This window comes from Balaenoptera acutorostrata, chromosome 8 (genome assembly GCF_949987535.1).
Source record: "Balaenoptera acutorostrata chromosome 8, mBalAcu1.1, whole genome shotgun sequence".
Taxonomy (NCBI): domain Eukaryota; kingdom Metazoa; phylum Chordata; class Mammalia; order Artiodactyla; family Balaenopteridae; genus Balaenoptera; species Balaenoptera acutorostrata.
In genome coordinates, this window is record NC_080071.1 from 108,790,241 (window position 1) to 108,814,291 (window position 24,051).

Here is a 24,051-nt window from a genome sequence, read left to right on the forward strand (position 1 = left end):
ACCTTCTTGCTTTTCAGATTCTCCCTTTGGGATCATTTTCCTTCTACATGAAGTGTACTTTTTAGAAGTTCTTTAGATAAGAACTATTGGTAAACTCTCTAAATTTTTGTATTTTTCCTTCTTTCTTGAAAATCAGTTTTTCTAGATTTACAATTTTAAGTTGACAATTATTTCTTCTCTGGACTTTCAAGATATTAGATTGCTATTTTCTGATTTCCATTAATTTGTTAAGAAGTCTGTTATAATTTCACAATTTTAAATGATCTGTCATTCTTCTCTGGCTGCTTTTAAGGGCTTCTTAGTGTGTCTAAGTGTGGTTTTATTTTTAAAGTTTGCTTTCCTGCTTGGTGGTATGCATTGTTTTTTCTGGTTTTTTGGATTTCAGTCTGTATTACTTTTGGAAAATCCTTAGCCTTTATTTTTTAAAATTTGCCTCTCCTCCATTCTTTCTTTCTGGAGCTCCAGTTATTTTCATGTTAGTCTTTTTTATTTTAACCTCTGTCTTTTAACCTTTTATATTTTTTAATCCATTTGTCTCTTCTTTTGCAATCTGGGTAATTTCTTCAGCTCCATTTTAGAATTCATTAATTTTCTTCAGTCTGTTGTTAAATCTCTCAAATTAGGTTTGTTTCCAACAGTTTTTCATTTCTGAAGGTTCTATTTTTCATCATGCCTGGTCCTTTCATAGTGTCTCATTGCTTACTTATTTTCATGACTCTACTTTTTAATTCCTTAGATATTTAGTATATCATTATTCTATTTTGATAATTCTATTCCTTGGAGTTGTGTTTCTGCTGATTCTCCCCTGTGGTTTGTTGATCTTAGATATTGAGTTCCTATTTGGTTAATCTGAACTGAGTTTGCTTTTCTCCAGGACTTAAATTTGCTTCTGGCAGGAGCCATGGAGAGCATTGTTTTGTTCATTTATTTGCATGTGCATGTGTATTCCCATTTATTTTCTGCCTGGTGATTTCCCTTACCTACTGAGAGTTCAGCAGTGTATTAAAAAGTATGGTTTTTTTTTTTTTTTTTTTTGTCCAGGAACTAGTTGCTTTGTAACAGATAGACTCTTCAGGAAGTTAAGCCCTAATAAATTCTTTAGTTGGGGAAAAGTTTCAACTGTTGGGTAAAATTAGATTTTCAAGAGTAGGCTCTGCATATGATGGATATTATAGAAATAAGCTAGGTTTCTGATCCAAAAAATACAATCAACACTCAATAAACAAGGGGTTGATTATTCACTTTATGGGAGGATTGGCAGTGGAAGCTTTTGGTTGCCAGGTGCATCAAAGGTTCCATTTATGACTGTTCATTTCTGAACAGAGAAAACAAAAATGAAGCCAAAGCATTTTGAGTAACTATTGGAGATCAAAGTGAACTAAGATAAACTGTCTGAAACTATTACAGAAATTGGTGGGGGAAAATAGAATTTAACTGAACAAAAATTCTACTTTGCACACTCTCCAGGAAACACAATTAGTATGTTTCATCTTAGACAAAAACTGTTCTAAACAAGGTGTTTTGTTTTAGGTTAATCCTACCACGTTTCTCTGGTCAGGTCCTCTTTCACTTTTTCCAACAACTACTTTTAAACTTCTCCTCCCTCTTCAACCCTCAGGGCCAAAACAACTTCCTTCCCTGTCACTCTCAACAGATGGCATTGACTACTTTTCTACGAAGGGTATAGACTCATCAGAAGAGAACTTCCACACCTTACATCACCAGGAGTAAATCTTCCCCTCATTGGCCCCTATTCTTTTCTCCTAATTTTAAAAGACAAGTTGGCACTCCTCCTCGCTAAAGCCACCTGTTCTCTGGACCTCATCTCTTCCCATACCTTCTAGGACTTCAATCTTTCTCTCTCTCTCTCATCTTCAACCACTCCAGGTCATCTTGTTCTTTTCCAGAAACATTTAAAACAGGTTCAGGTCAGAACCATGGGAAAAAAATAACCAGCTCTCCTTCTAACCCCCTATATCTACAATCCTCTCTTCCCCCACTTCACAGCCAAATCTCAAAAGAGTATCTAGAACTAGCCTCCATTTCCTTACTTCTCACTCATTCCCAATCTTGATTTTATGCCCAACATTCCACTGAAATTCTTACCCTAAAGTTTCCGTATTTCCAAATTCTGTGGACTTTTACAGGTCTTCACCCTACTTGACTTCTCCATAGGATCCAACACTGTTTCACACACTCACGTGAGCACACACACAATCTCTTACACTTCTTTAGCCTTTATTTGAAAATGTCAATTATAAAGAGGGTCAACAGTGTTTAGTTGAATATCGTTGTATTTCTCTCAATACCAACTTATTTACTGTAAGATTATTACTTATAATAATTACTACTCATTATTAGTATTATATGCATGTTAGTGTAAATTAGACTTTGGATTTATTTATACTTTATATTTGAATCAAGACTTTATATTGATTAAAAGAACTACACACATAAGTAGGTTATATTATTTCTGAACTTCATCTTAGGTTAGTAGAAAGGAATTTTCAACATATTTGTTAGAAAAAGTTGGTGCTAGTCTGGTGGGATTGAGAGTTTCTGCTCTAGTGAAGCCAACTTCTTCTTTCTAAAGAGATCCAGGGCAAGTGGGCTTCTGTACTTCCAAGGGTCCCCCTTCATCGCTTTTGAAACAGATTCAGCTTTTCAAGTAGCTGAATGATCATTCTTCTCTTTAACTAATATGAGTTATTTTGGTTGCTCTTAGTTCTTATGTGAACTACCAAAATAATGGATACTTTGTCATTGATTTTAGCACTTCTTTTTAAACTTAACTCTCCCAGCATTATGCGTGGGAGGATGCAGAGTAGAAAAACCAGCATTATGCGTGGGAGGATGCAGAGTAGAAAAACAAACCTTCAAGCACAAGATTTTTTTTTTTCTTTTTGAAAACTATTTGTTGTGAAGTTTTTTTTCTGGCCATGTTTCTTATTTTGGAAAACTCCTTTCATGGGCTCAGAATGGTTATTGTTCCCAAGAAATGGTTTTTAGTCACTAGACTGCTTTCTGCATGGAGGTTTCCTTTTTATCTCCCAGTACAGTAAGACATTTCTGGTTGCTTCAGTAGAAAAGCTTGACTGCATGACAGGGGGGTGTTCTGTGAAGAGTTCCTGTTTTCCTGATGGACCCAGGGCTGATGTGTGGGACTACCTGGAGGCGTCCTGCACGGAGCACGCAGAGTGCAAGGCTGTGGCCCTGGTGGAGTGTCTTCTCCCTCTGCCTTTAAGAGAACAAGGCGCTTGCAGCAGCACCAGCAGTATACAGAGGCATATCTCACCAGGGCAGCCAGGGCACCAGAGTCCAGAGGAAGCTCAATGCGGCAGAGATGCACTGGTCTGTGGGCCACAGACTATAGCACAGTAGAGACAAAGGAAGCTGTCTAAGCCCTTGTTACTCTGTCTGAGGATCAATACCATGTGTGTAACCTGGGAACTTTATTAGAGATGCACAGTCTCGGGCCTCATCCCTGACCCATGAATCCAAACCTGTGTTTGAACAAGACCCTTATGCAACTCCTGTGCGCGTGATAGTTTGAGAGGCACTGCTGCTCTAACCTACATTAAAGCCACAGCCTTCAGACCACAGCACAGGCACTGCTCCCTCCAGGAAGCCTTCCTGGTACTCCTTTCACATACCCTGGCACTTTGTCACCTGGATCTCGTCCATATCCTTACTGGCCTTGCCACTGCAGGTCTGCAGGTCCCTTCCTCAGAGGTGAGCTCTAGCCCAGATCATTCTGTGCTCACTTTGCACGCTGCCTGACTCAGAGCAAACTCCAATCGGAAGGCTCACCAGGCCAATGAACGAATGAATGGGCAGGTGATCAGTGCAACAGAAATAAAAGCCTGAAATTCACGGGAAGTTAGGTGTTTATTTTTGCTGCTTCTCAGACAAGCTCTACAAGGTAAAAACAAAATACACACACAGTTCCAATAGCATAGATTTTAAACATTCAACCTCAGACCATGGCATTTAGGGTTTCCAGAGCACTTTGGTTCAGGCACTTTTGTACCCAGAGGCACATAGAATTTCCCAGGCTGTAAGGGAGAGACTTGCTCTCATGGGGGGTGCTGTTGCCAGCTGCCTGATGAGGTAGGGAAGGGCAGCAGCAGACACCAGGTCAAGGCCAAGCACACAGCCCACCCTGCCTCTCATGAGCTGATTGTCCAGTTTGGGGGTGGCCAGGTCCTCTGCTGCGCCTGTCCCCTCCTGGGCGGGGAAGGGGAGGGAGCACATTAAACTTGGCTCCGGGTCAGCATCTTTGGTATAAGGAAACATCCTGGGCCTGGGGAGGGCCAGAGAAAAAGGGCAGCCAATACTGACCAGGGTTGATCATCCTTGGTGGGTCCCAGCTGCCCATGTTCTCCCTGCTTCCTGTCAGCAGGAAACTGATGGGTCCTCATTTTGTCAAGCAAACGCTGACATGTCTGCTTTGCCTGCCTCCTTTCCAGCAAGCCTCTCTGAGGCCAAGGTTGCCACTCCATCAGGGCCCACCTGGGAGGCAAGCTTGTGCTGCTCAGCCTTTGAGCTGCAGATGGAAAACATCTGCTGGAAGCAGGCAGCTTTGCCTGCCCTGCCTTGCCTCCATCAGTCACTGGCCCAATGAGCTATGCTTGCACTTGGCTCTTTTGTCCCTTTTCGCTAAAGGACCCTAATGTGCTTCACAGCCATGAGCCAGTGCAGTCTCTGTGGGGAGGCGGGACCATCCGCTCCTGTGGCGCTCTTGGGTCAGCTTTTGCCAGCTGACTCTGTTCCATCCTAAGATGCCCTCTGGCCCAGGAGACCTAAGAATATGAGCGGGACCACCACCCCCATCCTGGGTGCGTCTCACTGGTGTCCTCCATCAGGACCGCACCCCTCTGTGTTCAAAGATGACACATCGATCATCCTGATTCTGCCCTGCGTTGGGGCTCAGCCGAGAACAGCTGATTCTCTCTACAGGGGAAATGAAAACAGTTTCAGTATGAATCAGTGAGGGATGGCGTGTGATTCAAGGATACACGCCCTGCAGCCTCTTGTGCTTTGGAGCAGCAGTGTTTCAAATTTGTGGCTTTGGAGGAAAAGACCCTTCCAGCTATTTTGAAACATAACCCTGCATTAGGAGGAAGCTGGAGCCAGTGTGGTTTTCGGGGTGCTTGGAAGGCAGGTTCTCTGCCCGGTAGCAGCAGAAGATATTTGAAGAGGTCCCCGGTGTCCTTCCACAGAACCAGTTCAGTGAGGACAAGCCATCCTTCAGCCCGCTGGATGGGGTCCCAAGAAAGGCGGGGCTGTCACGCTGAGCGCTCTGAGTCTTGTGTTCCCTTCCCCCTGAACCAACTTTTACAGGGTCTGCTCTAGGCCTTCCTGGGAGACATTCAAACTAATGATTTACAAGGTGAGAAGGCACAGCGGTTTAAAGAACGGTCATCACCAACTTAAAGGAAGGAAAGAAATTACACTTGTTCTCAAGACAGGGTTCATTAGTGGTTCTGGCAAGGAGATGACTTCACACTCCCACAGGAGGATCAATTTGCAGCTGCCGTGGTGACTTCTGACTTTCAGGAAAAGATCTCCCAGCTCAGGGAGAATTAGGGGGAGCAAGCTTAGCTCCAGTCCCTCCCCCTTCCCACCCCCCAACCTGGCAAAGGACGGACCTTCAGGTGGCACCCAGGACAGACACAAGCTCACCCCCAGTGCCCTCAATCCCGCCTGGCCTCCTGCTGCAGCCAAAGACGGAGCTGCACGCCCTGCTCACTGGAGACTTGTCAGCCCTGTGCACCCAAACTGGGCTCCAGGCAGAGCTCTTGTCTGTCCTGCCACCTTGGAGCCCCAGTTCTGCAAAAGCCTTGGGGAAGTAGCAAAAAGGGGCGGGCGGGGAGGTGCACAAATGGATGGAATCCACCAAAGTGCAAGCCTTTCACTGCCTTTTCTGTGCAAAAAGTCTGTGCATCTCTCTGTAAATGTCACAATAGGGTGAGCTGCTGTTCTCCTAACATCTGACACTTGCTTTTAAATCTACAGGTTGAAATCTCAGGGACTCAACTTTTTAGCTAAGTAAGTATAATTGCAAATCCTGTTATATATATGAAATACACATGGACATACATATCACACACAGGTGTGTCATTCTGAATATTACCACACACGTCCCAGGAATTCAGACCTCAACCCACCAATCTGTGTGTAATTCTGTTGTCCTGCCTGATCAAGGCGAGAAGTCCCGAGAGACTCTGGGCACTGTCCTGCCTGTGTCTGGCTTCCGGAGCCGGGTGCAGGCACCTCACACGTGGCTTGTCTTCTGGGCCAGGGCGCGGTCCACTGGCAGCGTGAACTTGACGGCTCCATCCTTCTCCCAGCCCCTCCGGATCTTGGAGAGTCTGCGGCTGAAGCAGGGCAGGAGAAAGAGGCCTTTGGCCAGGATGACCACACAGGGCACCAGCAGGGTGAGTGTGAAGGTGGGGGGCAGGTAGAACTTGTAGCGACTCTCCTCGAAGGCGCGGGTCCAGCCGTAGGTGAGGGTATGCACGGTGCTCAGCACCAGGCCCACAAAGCCCAGAGTGGACTGCCGGAGAGAAGAAGGCTAGAATGAGGGTCAGGGTGAGGATGGACACAGCGGTCCTACCAATGGCTTGTCTGCTTACTTGGCAGAGGGGAAGGAAGGAGGGCAGCTTTAGCAGGGCTCTGGGTTCAAATCCCAGCCCCGTCACTCTCTGTGCGATCTTATTACTATCTAAACTCTTCTGAGCCTCAGTTTCCCCAAGAGAACAATGCTCGTACGTCAAAGTATATAAGGATTCGTTGATTCATAAGGATTCTATAAAATAACAATGCTTGGGGACTTCCCTGGTGGTGCAGAATCCGCCTGCCAATGCAGGGAACACGGGTTCGAGTCCTGGTCCGGGAGGATCCCACATGCCACAGAGCAACTGAGCCTGTGCACCACAACTACTGAGCCTGTGAGCCACAACTACTGAAGCCCGCGTGTCTAGAGCCTGTGCTCCGCAACAAGAGAAGCCACCGCAACGAGAAGCCCACACACCACGATGAAGAGTAGCCCCCACTCGCCGCAACTAGAGAAAGCCCGCGCGCAGCAACGAAGACCCAACGCAGCCAAAAATAAATAAATAAATTTATTAAAAAACAAAAACAAAGAAACCCAATGCTTTTCCCCAAACTGTATTATTCTTACCTCTGGTGGCTGCCAGAGGACTTAAGATGGAATTAAATTTAAAGAAGTTTAAAAACATGTTACTAGTTTTGTGTATCTTTTCATGTGTACAGAGTAATGTGTCTGCTAGCATATCAAAATCATAATTTCACAGATAATATTTGGCATTAGATACGGCCAGGTAAAAAGTGAGTGGATTTTAAGTTGATTTAAGGATACACACAAAGGAAAAATTTACTTGGCACATGGATTTGGCACCAGTAGTGAAGGGGACTCACAGGGGCTTGCAGGCTAGTTGTCCTGACACTGTATAGAAAGCCCATAACATCACATAGATGCTTTCTGTGGGTGCTGGTCCCTCACCTCCTGCCCATGCTCTGAGCTATGAACACCCCAGGTACAAACCCCGCCAGGATTACTCTCCTGCCTGCAAGGAGATTACTGATGCTGGGGAGATCAAGACCATCACAGATGCAAATGGAAATGGTCCGAGCCGTCGCACAGCAGAGCATCTTGCCCCTTGAGCCAGGTGTGGGCTTTCGTGGGTCACTTCCAGCCGTGAGCAGTTCCTCGTCACCCCAAGTGCTATACCATCATGACTTTCTATGGGAAGTGTGATGTGAAAATAGCCAGGAAGTGACGATCTGTACCTCTAGCCTCTGGGAATCTTTTGCATGTAGGGTTTCTTGCAAACTACAAATGATGCCTTCCGGATTCTACTGTCGGTGCTAGCCTCAACTGACACTGTGACCCTCGGCAAGTTGCTTAATTAGCCTCAGTGAGAAGGAGGTGATTACAAAAGTGAAGTCAGAACTGTAGGGAAAGTGCTGTATAGCTGCAGCATTCTCCAGCCCCAGGCCTGTCAGGCAGTGATGCAGAGCAGAGGGCCCCCGGGGTTAGGACTTCGTGGAGGTTCGGGAGGAGGGGCACAGACCACCAAGAGGTTCCGGGCGGGAGAGACCCGTGTTAATTACACAAGGAATGAAGACAGCAGTGACCCATCGAGCAGTGAACACATTTGCCTTTTCTCCAACGAGACGCTGCAAGGGTTTAATTGAAATGTGGCAGCATGACGATACCTCAGGGTACCCTTTACAGGTTGGTTTTGAGCTTTCCACAGAGAAAGTGTAATCAGGCCTCCTGGATTTCCTTCCGGCCCAGCCTGTCAGCATCAATCCAGGGGCTTGGCTGAGGGACACTGTCTTGTTTGCACTCCCCCCAGACACGGCGCTAAGTGGGTCTGATTCTGCTACCGTGCCTCATTCTCGCTCCTCCCTAGCATGGGGGGCGCTTTGCTTATACCTTCTCCAGTATAAACACCAGGATGGTGAACCTCAGTAAGTGGAAGAACATGCTTCAGAAGAATTGTTTGTAACGCTTTTACTAATAGTAAAACTAATAAACTAATAGTAAATAGTAATACTAATAGTAAATAGTAATAATAGCAATAGTAAATAATAGTAATAATAAATAATAGTAATAATAAATAATAGTAATAATAATAATAAATAGTACTATTAATAATAGTAAATAGTAATAATAGTAATAGTAAATAATAGTAATAATAATAGTAATAATAAATAATAGTAATAATAAATAATAGTAATAGTAAATAATAGTAAACTAATAGTAAATAGTAAAACTAATAGTAATAATAAATATTTTCTAATGGCTATACATACAAGTTCATAGGTTCACAAGTGTAACATTTTTAACCCTAAACAAAATACTAGCTGCCAGAAGATCCCCAGTCTCTATCCTTCCTAGCCATCTCTGGTTCTCTTTGGCTTTGTGACCACTTCAAGGATCTTTTTATTACATCCTTAACAACTTCCTGGCTCAGCACAGCCTGTAGGGAAAGGCCATGGTTGGCTCTATGCTACTACCCACAGCTACTTCACGTGTCATGTGCAAACGGTCAGCCCCCAAATGAAAACCTCTTTGACTGTGAGTCACGTGTAACCAAATCTTTGTCACCTTCAGACGTGTCTACCAAGATTCCAAATCTCGTAGCAACTTCTGAACCACACCAACTTTTTCCAAGTTCTGATCTATTGATAATGAAGACAGGGGTTAAAAAAGTCCCCAGCATTGAGAAAATATTTGAGATTAATATCCAGACTATATAGAGAACTCTTCAACTCAACAACAACAAAAACAAACAACCCAATTAAAAAATAGGCAAAGGACTTGAATAGAAATTTCTCCAAAGAAGATACATGAATGGCCAATAAACACATGAAGAGATGCTCAACATCGCTCATCATCAGGGAAATGCAAGTCAAAATCACTTCACACCCATTAGGATGGCTACTATTAAGAAAAAAAGAAAACAAGAAAACAAGTGTTGGCGCAGAGGTGGAGAAATTAAAACCCTTATGCACTGCTAGTGGGAAGGTAAAAGGGTGCAGCTACTGTGGAAAATGGTATGGAGGATCCTCAGTGAATTAAAAATACAATCACCATGTGCTCCAGCAATTCCACTTCTGGTATATACCCAAAATAACTAAAAGTAGGGTCTTGAAGAGTTATTTATACACCTATGTTCACAGCAGCATTATTCATAATAGCTCAAATGTAGAAGCAACCCCAGTGTCCACTGACAGACAGATAAGCAAAATGTAGTATCTCTGTACAATGGAATACTATTCAGCCTTAAATAAGAATAAAATTCTGTCACATGCTACAATATGGATGAACCTTGAGGACATCATGCTAAGTGAAATAAGCCGGTCACAAAAAGACAAGTACTGGATAATTCCACTTATATAAGGTGCCTGTATGAGGTAGTAAAAATCACTGGGCCAGAATGTAGAACGGTAATTGCCAGAGGCTGGGAGAAGAGAGGAATGGGGAGTTAGTGTTTAAAGGGGACAGAGTTTCAGTTCTGCAAGATGAAAAGAGCTCTGGAGATAGATGGTGGTGATGACTGCACAACGATGTGAATATACTTAATATTACTGAACTGCACACTTCAAAACGGTTGAGGTGATAACTTTTGTTATGTTACTTTACCACAGTAAAAAAAAAATTGGGGGAGGAAAGGCCCCAGCACTGACCGTCAGGAATAAATCTTGAACTAGCCTGACAACCACCTTGTTATTCCCCAACCAGCGTCCAGTTCGCAAGCTGTTGCTCCGCTTACTCAGGAGAATTTACTGGGCTTTGCTGAGATGGCTGGGACGTGCCTTTTCACCCCTGAGACTTTAGCGGCCTGAGGCGTGGGTTTCAAATCTGGCTACACGGTCAATGGGGAAAATCTTAATGCCCAAGCGCCAGTCCCAGAAAATCGGATTAAATTGGATAGGGGTGGAGCTCAGGCATGGTAGCTTTTATAAGCTCAGAGATTATGCTGACATGCAGACAGGACTAAGAACCACTAACTTAGGAGACTCTTATCACCTGAGCCTTTCTAACTTCAGGCTGAGAAGTCTTCAAGGTCCCTCTGCCCAGACTCTTTGATTGGGGTGGACCCGGTTCTTTCTGTTCCTTAGACAAAGACCCATCAAGGGCCTGAATGGGCTCACACGCTGCATCGTGAAGCTCTCCCAGATGCTGCAGCAGCGAGAAGCCACCCAGGCCTGGGGACTGAGTCCTGGTGGCCCCAGAAAGGCCTCAGCACCTCCCTCAGTGACATGCCCTGGGGCTCCAGTGTTTGGCCCGTGTTCACCACTGTCCCCTGCCCTAATCTGGAGAGTGATGGGCTGTGCTGGGCAAACAAGACATGCCCTGGGAGAGTATGAAGACCCGCTTCTGCTCATATATCCTCTTCCCTTTGCCATCCAGAATCCCACGGTGACAGATGGCAGGAGGCCCCAAAGACCAGCCAGTAACAAAGGGCCTTTTGACTTTCCAATCCCAATGGGAAGCCTGGATGATTCCAGCAAGTTTGTTTCCCTAAAACTCTCTCTCCTTGGGAACAATTTTAAAAATCCCAGAACAGTCAAAGGAAGCCAAAAGAAAGGGAGGCATCATCACGGGGCAATTAATAACACCCACCACAAGCTAGGGCCATTTTTATTCTACGTAAGCTTGTTAGCAGACAAGAAACAGCTAGGTTGCTGGTGGCTTCTGCTGGCGCTCAATCACGGTGGCGGGAGGACCTTTGGACAATTGCTCACAAAGCTGGGGTCAGGACGGGGCTCTGTTATTATCTCAGGCAGGTGGCTGGAGTGGGCAAGGCCACAGGGAGCTCCCCTAACGATGGGGCAGAGCCAAGGTGCTAAGAGCCGAACACTCATTTCTCTGTCCAGGGGCAGCTGCCCCGACCTGGGTATTTGGCAATCTAACAATGCTTACCTGGCTTAATTCGGAGCGGTTAGCACAGCCCAAACCAAACCAAAACAATAGCAACAAAAACACCCAGACAAACAAAACCCCAAATTAAAAACTTCGAAAACAGCCTCAGGAACAAAAGGATACACGTAAGCACGAGTCACCTCTGTGGAATCCACACCCTGTTTTGATGGCTTTCTAGCTCAATAAATCATTACAGACCCAGGGGTCAGGCCAGGCCCACTGAGAACCACGGTGTCTCCACAGCCACTTTCTAAGCCCTGGTGACCTGTTGCAGTCGTTTGTGGCTGGGAAAGGAAATGGGGTCCGGGTAGCTCCTCGTTGTAAAGCACCGCTCACCTTACAGGAGGAGGTTGCAGCTGACCTCAAAAACTGCACAGCCACTGTTGGGTGCATGCATCATGCGCTCTACATGTCCTCAACACAAATCCTCCCAATGACTACAGGAGGTGGACGCAGACAGGTCAGGACGCAGACGCTTGAGAGGCTAAGGAACTGTCTAGTGGTGCAGGGCTGCTAAGTGGTGGTCTTGGGACTGAAACCCAGGTCTGCTGGCTCCACAGCCTGTGTCTCCCACCCCGGAGACTGTCACACACTGCATCACGTGCACTTAAGTCACCCAAGGAGCCTATAAAAACAGACTCCAGAGCCAACCCCGGGCATCTGAGTCCACAGGTCAAGGGTCGTCCTGGGTATCTGCATTGCTCCAAGAGCTCCGTGACTTCAAACTTTTTGATGGCGGCTCACATTAAGAATCACATTTTCATTACTGCCCGGTACACAATGACGTATGCCCACATATGTGTATATAACTACTGAATTGATACCACTGAAAAAATGTCTGTGCTTAGAACATGTAAAAAGAACTCTGACATTTTGGGAGACGTTCTACTCTATTTCATGTTTAAAAAGCTTGCTGTGGTCCACAAAATTGATTTCATGACCCACCGACAAGTGTCAACTGCAGTTTGCAAACACTGCCCCAGACCATTCTGCGGCTCTGGGTGGGAGTCTCTTGCCTGTCTCTTGCTGCCTCCTACTGAACTCAGAAATGGGTGGCTTAGTCAGAGATCATGGAAATGTGGTTACAGGCCCCGAGAATCACAGCAAATTGCTTTGTATTTTTCTTTTACACGTAATCTTGCACAGTGGCTCACAACACGTCTGTAGGGAACTAACTAACTCCATTTTACAAGAGTGTAAAGTGAGGCTCGGGGAGCGCACGTGATCTGCTAATGGTTACAGAGCTGCGATGTGCAGGTCCCTCCTCTGTATCAGCACTCCGGGGAGATAGAGCATTTGTGGACAGAATGTGGGCATTTGATTTCCTCACGTAAAACCCTGTCCTTCTACCCGTCTCTCGGCTTTCCACCCTCCTCTTCTTGCAGCAGCATAAGGACTTTCCTGTTTGTATTTCGACTCTTCAGTATGTAAAGTAGAACAACTGCTGAGTCCCAGCCAGCTTTTGCTAACAAAACCAAATCCCCCGGCTTTCCCGGGCAGCTGGAGCTGGGCCTTGTAATCTACAGGTGCTTAAGGGAGCAACTTTCCGGTGAGGGGAGTGAACTGCAGTCTGTTTTAATTGTGAATAAACTATGCACCCCAGCATACTCCAGGCAGGAACACGAAAATCCCAGATTTGGGTGTGCGACACGTGAGGATTAGTGGCAGATAAATAAAATTCTTTCTTCCCCCTTTTGCTGGCATGTGTCAGGCCTGAGCACGCCTCCAGAGACCTTCCGAGATGAGCAGAGCCAGTGAGATTCAGAAACAGACACACTTAAAAAACCCCCAAAAAACCCACAACTCTGTTTTGTTCTAGGGTATGCATGCATCCCCAATGAGGGATAATTAATTTGGATTACATAAGAGCACTGCCCTGTTGGTGTCCCTCTTGGAATCCCGTACTGTGTCCTCGCTGCACAGAGAAGATATGGGACAGATTCTTTGTTGACATCGGGGGTGGGTGTGATGTCTGTTCCCTGCCCTGATACCATATCGGTGGCAGAACCCAGTCTTAGTCAGCGCCCATCACTGGAGGGGATGAGTTAATCTGCCAGCACTTGGGGGCTGACCACATGCTCTGTATGGAGAACAGTGGGAGATGCCAAAGGAACGTAAAAAATATCCCTGTCCCAGTGGTCCTTAGAATTAAAACGTGGCTATACCTGTCTCGTTCCCTCTTGCATCCCAGGTCTAGCATGACGCTGGGCGTGCAGTAGGTGTTCAATAAACATTGAGTGAATAAATGCATAAAGAACCTTTGCCGCTAGTAGCATCTTCCAAAGTGTGTTCTGTGGAGTGTAGACAGTGAAAGAAAAATGGGGGAGGGGGGAGGAGGGAGGACGCTGATACTGAAATAAGTCTGCTTCACAAGGGTTGCTTGCTGTAGACAGTACTTGACGTGCCAAAGTGCATTGTGACTCGCTGAGCGGGAAGCAAATCTCTTCCCAGATTTATTTGACTCTGCGTGTCCTTTTTCATAGGAATGGTGTCCCTTGGGAAATGCTGTGTTTTATTTCCTATAAACTGAAGGTCCTACTCTCACCTGCCATCCACCCTGCATGAATCAAGAGGTTAAAGGAAACAACAGGGCCGGGTTCAGCTGAGGGTGCTGGCTGGGCAGTTCGGCTCACCCAAGGGCTCACTGACGACCCAGCCAGATCAGTGACACGTCCAGTGACTGCGTATTATGGGATTTTGTTTGGGAAGCCCAAGAACTGTAGATACTGAGAATGTGTAGTCCAGGGTTCAGCATTCTGCTGTCTGATTTTTACACATGCCTAAATCTGGCATCCCCAGGTGCCACGAGGCTGAGCTCGTCCCAGGCAGCCCCTTTATCAGGAGACTTGGATGAGCCTGCCAGGCTTGGGGAGGCCCGGGCATCTGACTGAGAGGTTCTGTAGCACAGATTACGAAAGCCCAGGCAGCGCGTGGATGGCAAGGTGCTTGCACAGGAGAGGCAGGGCCAGGGCCACGCCGAGGCTCACCAGCAGAGGCAGAACTACTTTACCTGAACAAAGCTGAACTCCCTCCAGTTGAGGGAGTTTGCGATGGATGGCAGTGAGGTGACAGCCAGCAGGGACAGCGTGCCCAGGGCCAGCACTCCCAGGGACAGGTAGATCTCCATCCGCCAGACTTCCTCCTCGATCCAGAGGTGACTTTTATTGGTCAAGACCTGGTGTGGATGGAAAGGAAACCATGAACACCGTGGCCAAGGTCGATGCCCTGGGATTTGGGCGAGCAAGGAATTTAGGACGGGAAGAACGCAGTAACGACCAACATTCCCACTTTCCACTCCACGTCACATGTGTCTGGCTCTGTTTTAAGTGCTTCTCAGGTATCAGCTCACCTGATCCTTACAGCAACCCCGTGAGGCAGAGGTCACTATTGTCCCCATTTTCCAGATGAGGGAAATGAGGCACAGAGATCAAGTGACCTTTCCATGGTCACACACAGCTTAGCAGATGGCAGAGCTGAGATCAGGACCCAGGCAGCTGGCTCGGATGAGGGAAATGAGGCACAGAGATCAAGTGACCTTTCCATGGTCACACACAGCTTAGGAGATGGCAGAGCTGAGATCAGGACCCAGGCAGCTGGCTCGGAAGGCATGGCTCCTCCTTCCCCAGGGCTTTCACAAATCTGTCTGGGGCCGGCTGACCAGAAAGTCACATAAGCCAAGAGTAAGGAGCCAGAGAATTTGACAGGACATAAAGAACCTTCAAATACGACCATCTCACAAGGTTTTCCGGTGCCCAAATCCCCAGCAGGAAGGAGGCGCTCTCTTAACTCAGAATCCCTTCAGCCAGACAGGCTGCGGCCTCTGCTGACTACCTTCCTTCCCAGCCTGTCTCACCCTGGATCCTTGGCCCCCCAAGCTGCCCCTGTCACTGGCTCATATTCCAGACACACACACACACCAAACCCCTCAACATTTCCTATCTAGCCCCCAGCTCCCATCTTCCCACCCAGCTCCCCATTTCTGTCTGAGGAATGTAGCTTTGAGTCAACCACTGCCAGGCAACAGAGGCCGACATCCATTCACCAAGCGGGCCCATGAGCACTTATGAAGCACCTAGCACACAGTAGGTGCTTATGAAGCACCTACTGTGTGCTAGGCCCTGGGCTGCAGAGAGCAAAGATACCTGCCCTCACAGAGTTCTGGGATCCCCCAATGAGCCCCAGGCATGCACCAGTGGGGGACCCCCTGTAGGCCCAGAGGTTTCTACCCCCTCCCTCCCCACTCAGAGACCCCTTGCACCTCAGCCCCACCCTTCCCCCCCAGCCTGGCTGACGCTCACTCGTACCGTGCACACGAGGAAGAGCTTTTATCAAGATCCTTCTATCAGAACCATCATTTCCGAACTAGACCGCGTTGCAGAGTTCCTGGAAGTCAAGATGTTTTCTGAGAAACACCAGGAAACGCTGCTGCTTCAATGCTACCCGCACAACAAGGAACAACATTTCCATTAGGAAATGTGACTAGGCTTTAGTAGGTAGGTCTCTGCTTCGCAAAACAGAGTGACTCATACAGGTTTTTGAGAAACTATTTCAGCAGGAAAGAAAATAACCCAAGTGCAGTTAGAAGATATAATATTAAACATGAATCTAGTGGTCTGAGCAAAAATGCTTGAAAAGCTTACGAGAGAACGTTGAAAGAAACTGAGAAAAGGCCATCCACTGGGTACTTCTCCTGCAATTTGAGAGAAGCGAGGCCCTCTGTTCTATTTCAGGGCAGGCTGGCTCTCCCTGGTGCCTTTAAGCCACAAAAGGACCAGGAGTCTGGGGACCCAGGTTCTCACCCTGACCATGAGTCCTGTGAGACTCTGGGCAACTCCATCTCTGGGCCTCCGTTTCTCCACTGACAGAGCTGGAAGAGGTCACGTCTAAAATCCTGTGATTTTGCTGTGTGCCAAACGAACGTCAGCGCTAGCGAGAAAGGCGGGGCCAACGGTCCCCTGCAGAGGGCAGGGAGGTCTCCCACGTAACTGAGCCCAGAGAAGGCTAACTCAGACCTTCCCTGCACTGAGGACGGCCGCTCAGCGGGTCATCCCCGAGTTGTAAGTTGTTTGTTCTTCAAATATACTTTATTAGTCACTCCTTTCTGCACTTTGGTAAGATCGGGCAGTTCATGTCACAAGTCAGAGCTTGGATGATTACACACACCACATCTGCTTGCAAAAGGTCTTGTTTTTTCCTCTAATAGTCCCACTCAGCCGCGACACTGGGAAGGGGTGGGGTGACGCACCTGCATAGGTATCTGGCTCCCGGCCTCCTTCAGCAGCCTGTGGGCGCCTCATCCAGCTGACTGAACTACAGTGCTGTTCCCAGGGCTCCCCAGCGGCCAGTGTCACAGACGGCAAACTGGGACATAGGTTACACGCTCTCCACTCCCCTAGTGATTCTCTCATGTTCGGAGCTAATCAAGCTGGCCACCTTGAGCACGACCAGGATAGCGTCCGTCAACAAGACATGGAACGCTGCCATCCACGTGTGGGGTTTCCTTTCCCCGCAGGTTGCAAGTTAGAAGCTGAAGGGCCCAGGGGCAAGGGACTCAGATGTGAGATTTAGACAGTTCTCTCTGACAGCCTGGACTAGATTTGGGGTGATAGGGCGGAGAAAACAGTGTGTGGGTAAAACATTTTCTTCGATCTTTATCTTGATTTTGGATTTCGATCTTGACATGCGTTTCTAAGGCACCACTGATTTACTTTTTGGCTGCCCACCCCTCTTCTGGGCTGCTCTGCTCTGTTAATCCCTTCCCCCCATTTCCACTCCCCTCCCTGATCAGCCCTGGCTCTGCCCTCCAGAACTCTGCAGAACAAGGTTCAGCCCCTTTGCCTGACAGGCCTTGCTGTCTGTCTCTGATCCTGTCCTGTGGGAGTGATGGTTGCCTGGCAACCTCCATGGGGGCCTGCAGCCTTAAAGGGCTTTGGAACTCAGGGAAAATTACCTCACACGGGCCCCTCTGCGCCCTGGTATTTGCATCATGGCAATACTATATGAACGCAATATCAAGGAGAGCCTTGGCAGGGTGGAGAATTTGGAGAATGGCAGTCAGAGGGTGGGCAGGGGAAGGAGCGGGCAGGGGTTTTGCCTTGTGCTCTAGTGGGGAGGGGGCGTTACCTTCTTCCCCATCCACTGCCTGGAACACCTGCCACCTCCTGGGCAGCAAACATTGTTCCACTCTCTGAGGAGCCACGCAGAGCTTCCTGCCCAGCGGGCTGACTCTTCTTAGAAGTAAGAAAATATCATCAAAGAGCATCAAAAACGTTAGCACTGGGTGAGACCTCCATCTGCATCAGGGCCCTGAGGACCAAAGAGGGGCTGTGACTTGCTCAAGGTCAAGATCTTTGTTCCAGTCAGTGATGCTGGAGGACAAGAGTCTAGGGCTCTGGCCTGCAGACCTCCATGCCACCCCACGCCAGCTAAGGTTGGGGACGAGACTGTCTTATTTCATCCTGTGGCCTCAGGGCCCGGTAGAGTAGAACTCAGCGAATGGATGAGTTCTGGGATCATTTATTCAACTGTTAATTTGGACTTGTTTTCCCTGTAGAAGGCAGTATGGGCATGAACACGGATCTGGAGGAGATTGGCTGGATCTGGATCCCAGCTCAGCCACTTACTGGCTGAGTGACTTTGACCAAGTTACTTAAACTCTCTGTGCCTCAGTTTTATCATCTGTAAAATAAGGGTAGTACAGCACCCGCCTTATAGGGATAAGAGTTCAATGAATTCACACTGGGTATGTAAAGCTCTTAGATGGTACCTGGAACACAGTAAGCTCTTTTTAAGCGTTAGTGACTATTATTTTTTCCCTTCCTCTCTCATTTCCAGCAGGTGTCCTGCTTCTTTGCCTGAAGTCTGGGGTTCCTCCTTTCTCTTATGAAAGCCCAAGCCTACAGATGAAATGGTGCCAGGTGTCCGTGGGTGAGGAATGACGAGGGCATTTGAGAAGCTGCCAGCAGGGAAGCAGGAACTAGAGTGAATAGGGGCTGAGGTCTGTGGTTCCCAGGGAGCGGCCCAGCCTTGCCTCCTGGTCCTGCTCTGGGAAGTGGTCAGGCCTCCGAGGGGACGGCCGCATGGTGGGTGAACCTGGGGAGGGCCCAGCCTCAGTAAGATCCCTGCTTCCCAAGCAAGAACAAAACTGCAGCTGGAACCAGGGGTAGAAGAGAAGTGTCTCATTGGGTGACTAAGGGTCCTGGAGTGGGTAGGACCCACGCTCCAGGCCAGAGGCTGAGGACTAGAGGTGGAATTAAGCAGGTTGGGGACAATAAAGAAAGGCAGCGTTGCTTGCAGACCTGAGCCTGGGACTCAGGATCAGGCCCCGTGAGCTTGGAAACCCGGAGGAAGCATCTGGGGGGGACTATTTCTGTGGGTACAGGTGCTAGGGGATGCTGCCTGTGATACCACCTGACTTGGCCCAAAGGCCCTCCATTCCCAGGAATCCTGCTGGCAAAAGATCACCGTACGGCTTTCCTAAATGAATAATTACTGTGCCCTTCTCCCCCCTCGGAAAACACATGCTCCTGCAGCCTTTCCCGTCTCCGGTGATGGTGACTCCAGCCCTCCAGGTGCTCAGGCTGAAAACCCAGAGCCGTCCTCAAACACCTCATGAATCCCATGTCTGTTACAGCAGTTCTGTGTACTGTGGCTTCAGAACATGCCTTCAGCACCTTCTCGCCTCTCTGCCGCTCCCACCCCACTCCGAGCCCCCACCGCCTCTCCTCTGGGTTCCTGCACAGCCTAACTGGTTTCCCAGCATGTGCGTTTGCTCTCTGATTGTCTATTCTCCACCTGGCAGCAGAGTGAGCCAGTTAAAACCCCAGACGGATCATCACTCCTCTACTCAACACCTTTCCTTGGCTTCAAGTCTAAGGCCACAGCCCTTCCTCAGCCTTTAAGGCCGCTCCGGTGTGGCTTCCGCCTCCCAGGCCCCGTCCCTTGGCTCCACCAAGAGGGCCTCCTTGCCGATCCTCAAAGGTGCCAGGCAGCTCCTGCCCTTCCGACCGGGGCTCACATGTCCCCCGCTCAGCCAGGCCTCCCTCACCGCCCCTTAATACTGCACCCCACCCCCTCCCCTGCTTGACTTCCCTCCTGAGCACCTCACTACCCTCTGTAACTCACAGCTGCGCTTTACGTCTCCCTGGCTTGGGAGCATAGGGCTTTCCATGTTTTGTTCACTGATACGCCCAACCTCGGACAGCAGGATGTGGGCGGGACCCAGTCCGGGCAGGATTGGCCGATGACAACCGGCGGGCTGCACCCACGGGCACCCCCGGCCCTGTGATTGGCGGGAGGCAGGCGAGCGCCGTACCTGCTTGACGGCCAGGTTGACCAGCTCGTAGCGGTGCGAGCGGCGCAGCGGCAGGCAGAAGCTGTAGAGCGCGTGCAGGGCGGCGCAGAAGAAGCTGAGCAGGCCGATCTGCTTGCGGTGCTGCAGCCAGTGGCCCAGCCAGTCGGGGAAGCGGCGGTACTTGGTGCCGCGGCGCAGCTGCAGGGCCGCCGCCACCACGCCGGGCAGGTACACCAGCGACAGCAGCACGTAGGCCACGCAGGGCAGCGTGGTGTTGACCACGGACACAGGCAGCTGGTAGAACTTGTTCTTGCCCTCCTGCAGGTAGGGCTGCAGCACATCGCGGATGAAGTTGTAGGTGTAGAAGAAGACGAAGAGCCCCAGGGCCAGGAGAGCAGGCACTTTCCAGCCTGGGAGGAGGCGCAGGGGCATGGCCTCCACCTCCCGGGCCGAGGCCAGGGACCCCATGTCCACGGGGGTGAAGCCCATGGCCTGCGCCAGCTCCAAGACGGTGCGTTTGGCTTCTGGCTGGTCACTGCAGATAGGCACCTGTGGGGAGGAAGGTGGGGGGGATCAGGTGGGGTCCCCGGAGGGTTGAGCGGGGCCTCGGACAGCATCTTGGCCAAGCTCCTCACGGAGCAGCGGAGGAAACTGAGGCCCAGCGATCTGCCGGGTAAGGGTACGGCTGGAGCGGAAGGGGGCCCTGAATCCCGGCCCGGGGCCTTTCCTCGGCTCCCTGTGGGCTCCTAGCCTCTGGTCCAGCAATGCCCACTACTCGAGGAAAACGGCCAACGCTCATCCAACAGTGAGCATGTCGCCCAGTTCATTGCCATCAGCATCCACAAGCAAAATGCCCATCTAGGCAGCCCCCGGGGGCCCTTGGAGTAGGTGCCTCAAAGGACTGTGGCCCGCCCTGGGGGTCGTTCAGCACCTGGGCTTTGCAATATGGCCCAGAAAGTGCAACTGTGGCTTCAGCTCCATCCCTCAGTCCAGAAGTGTCCCCTTTGACCACGTCCTCTGGCCCCTTACAGCCCTCAGCCAACACACAAGGCCTTCCACAAGCCAGCCCCAGCCTCGTAGCCCACTGTTCCCCTCCATGAGCCCCAGCGCCGGCCCACTGGTGTCCTCTGATCCCTGAACACTCCGTGGGTCTTCCTGACACCGCTGTGGTCAGGTGGTCTACCAACACTGACTCAGCACCCGCTATGTGCCAGGCGTTTCACATGTGATCCCTCAGCCTCGTCACAAGCCTGCAAGTAGGTACTGTCGTCCCCATCTGGGAACATCGTTTGGAACACTGTTCCTCACCTCTGTGCCTCTGTGGGTTGTCCCCTCAGCTTGGAACGCCCTTCCTGTTCCCTGTGCCTGACGACGTGAGGTAGGGCAAAGGCCAAGGCCGATCTCGAAGTCTTCCCCAGCCAGCCTCTAGCTCTGCTCCCTCCCAGGCCCTGCTACCCTACACTCCCCCGCTGTTCCTTGCCTGTCCAAATATAGGAGTCCCAAGATGCAGGCTGCATGGAGGGCCCTCCAGTCAGGGGTGGCTGGGTACCTGTGGGCTCCCCACAGCCTGGCATGGAGCTGGGCAGAGAAGGCATCTGAGCTGGACTCATGGGTGGAAGTTCTCATACACATGTGGAGCCTGGCATGCTTCCCTGAGGCAAGTACAGGTTGCCTCTCGGCATTAAAAACCACCTTGTCTTGGTTAGGGGTCCACTTGCCAACAACAGTATGCAGCAATGGCTGTTTTCTGGAGCCATTTTCCACCCTCAGAAAAACCTGCTGTTGACTATTCTGAGAAATCCACGCAGTTTTTGGAAGCCCTTGGAATAAATGAGATCAAGTTTGGGACATGCCTGCTTCCTTAGGACCTGGCACATGAGTGTGTTACCTTCTTCTGTCTAAGTCCAATCCTAAAAGCAAAATCTTTCCTCTTCTTGACTCCAAATAGTAAAAAGAAAGCCATCAACCTTTTCCTCCTTGTCTTCTTGGAAATCAAATCACCATAGAAGAAAGAACATGATTTCAGGTTCCTATGAACTGGGTTCAAATCCCAGCTCACCAAGCTGTGGGACCTAGTGTAAGTAAGTTCATTAACATCTCTGGGCCTCAGTTTCCTGCTCTGTAAAATGGAACTTTGCAGTGCTGTGAGATGAGCTGAGATAATGTACATAGAGAGCCTGGTACACCAAGGGCCCTCAATGAAAGTTAGCCGTTTACATTTATTGTTATGATGACTGGCATTCCTCCAGCACCTACCTGCCGGTTTCCATCCCTTGGGCCAGACTGCAGGGTCCAGGCAGAGATGACATTGAAGGCCTTGACCACTGCGCAGGCGGGGAAGAGGGAGGCCAGGTACTCAGCATTGGACTCATGGTGCCGAAGGTGCTCCTGCTCTGTGGGGTTGCTCACGTCCACCAGGATCTTGCCGGCCAGCTGGTCACTGAGACCACATAGTGTGGAGTAGTGTTCCCGGAACATAGCCACGAAGATGACCTCTGGGGACCCCACTGCCTCCTCCTGGAAAGTCACTTGTGCTGCTGAGGGGAACAGCCCAGCCGTGCGTTTGGGGTTGCGGCTCCCCACCACCACGCTGAAGCCGGAGCCCACCAGGCGTGTGGCCAGGGAGCGGGCAAAGTCCCCGCTGCCCAGGATGCCCACTTTGGGAACCTCACTGGGGGTCTCAGCAAGGCTGCCGTCACTGTCCACCAGGTGGCAGCTGATGAGTGGCTTGTCCATCTCTCCTGATGTTCTGGTGGCTAGAAGAGAAAACAGGAACTTGATGAGTGGAGGGCTTTTGGACTGCCCCTCCTACCAGCTCCCTCTCTTGTGCACTGGAGCTGCACGGGGGTCCAACATTCACCCAGCAGGGCTTTATGAGTATTAACATGTGCCAGCACCGGGGCACAAGCTGAACAAGACCCAGCCCCTTCCTGAGGAGGACACAGCCTCCAGAAAAGGAGAGGAAAGGACCTCTGCCCTCCACACTCTGTCCTTCGTCCTGAGTTATTTCCTTGGTACAAATTTGCAAGAGTGAGAGTGCTGAGAAAGAAGGGTATGGAATTTCTATGATCAATGCTAGTGACCCAACCTCAGCATCACCGGGTTTATCTGATTACCAGGAAGGGTATACATGTTCCTGTGCTTGTTTACAGTTTGCATTTTGGGATGGTATCTCTGAAGCTCTTCCTTAAGTAGATGATGAGCAGCTTAAAGGCAGGGACCTCATCTTATTTGACTTTGGATCTCACCATTTGTCCCAAGGCCTGGCACGGAGCTGGTGTTCAATGTTTGCTGAATGAATGAACACTGAAATCCTACTCTCTGAGGGTGGGATTGGAGTGGGACATGACAGTGAATGGGACCCTAAGATTGGGTGGGTGCCCTGGGGGCTCCTTTACTAAGTCTGAGATATGAGGGGACATGGAGGAAACCCTGGACTTGGGCCACGAATTTATAGTAAACTTGGGTGGGAAAATTATTTGTTTTAATGGTCACCAACTTCTAACTGAAAGTTGCTATTTTCTTCAAGTATGAATGTAAGCAGCAACACAGTAGTATTAGCCTACCTGTGAGTTTGTCACCAATAATGACCAATGTCACATCACAAATTTAATTGTGAAAGAACTCTCCAAATACAATTTAAACTCATCATTAATTTAAAATTATGGTAGGTAGAACACTTAAATACAGAAAGCAAATATTAACATATCTGAAGGGAAAATAGACAACATTATAAATAACAGTAGGGGACTTCACTACCCCACTTTCAACCATGGATGGATCAGACAAAAAAAATCAGTATGGAAACATTGAACTTGAACTATACTTTAGACCAAATGAACCTAACAGACATATAGAGAACGTTCTATCCAATAGCAGCACAATACACATTCTCCTCATGTGTCACAGAATATTCTCCAGGACAGAGCATATGTTAGGTCATAAAACACATCTTAACAATTTTAAAAAGACTGAAATCATATCAGGTATTTTTTCTGACCACAATGGTATGAAACCAGAAATCAATAACAGGAGGAAAATTAGATAATTCACAAATATGTGGAAATTAGTACACTCCTGAACAACGAATGAGCCAAAGAAGAAATCAAAAGGGAAATAAAAAAAACTATCTGAAACAAAAATTGAAGTACAACATACCAAAAAGTATGGGATGAAGCAAAAGTAGCTCTAAAAGGAAAGTTTATAGCTTAATGCCAAAATGAAGAAAAAAGAAAGATCTCAAACAACTTAACTTTACACCTCAAGGAACTAGGAAAAGAACAACAAACTAAGT

General features: G+C 48.9%; 1 protein-coding gene across 7 annotated transcripts in view; it reads right to left on the bottom strand.

Moving 5' to 3' along the window:
• The window catches only part of STEAP3 (STEAP3 metalloreductase), a 97,017-nt gene that overhangs the window by 46,136 nt on the left and 26,830 nt on the right, over nt 1-24,051 (bottom strand). For 4 of the 7 annotated variants that reach the window (XM_007169258.3, XM_057551001.1, XM_007169259.3 and 1 more), the window contains exons 2-5: nt 22,014-22,513; nt 19,779-20,306; nt 14,475-14,639; nt 3,870-6,559 (exon numbers count right to left, since the gene is read on the bottom strand). In XM_007169258.3, coding sequence (XP_007169320.1) covers nt 6,278-6,559; nt 14,475-14,639; nt 19,779-20,306; nt 22,014-22,513 — 1,475 coding nt within the window. In that variant the 3' untranslated portion in view covers nt 3,870-6,277. Of the gene's footprint in view, nt 1-3,869; nt 6,560-14,474; nt 14,640-19,778; nt 20,307-22,013; nt 22,514-24,051 lie in introns of those variants that run through there. The other 3 variants (XM_007169261.2, XM_007169260.2, XM_007169262.2) reach the window with 1 other exon arrangement.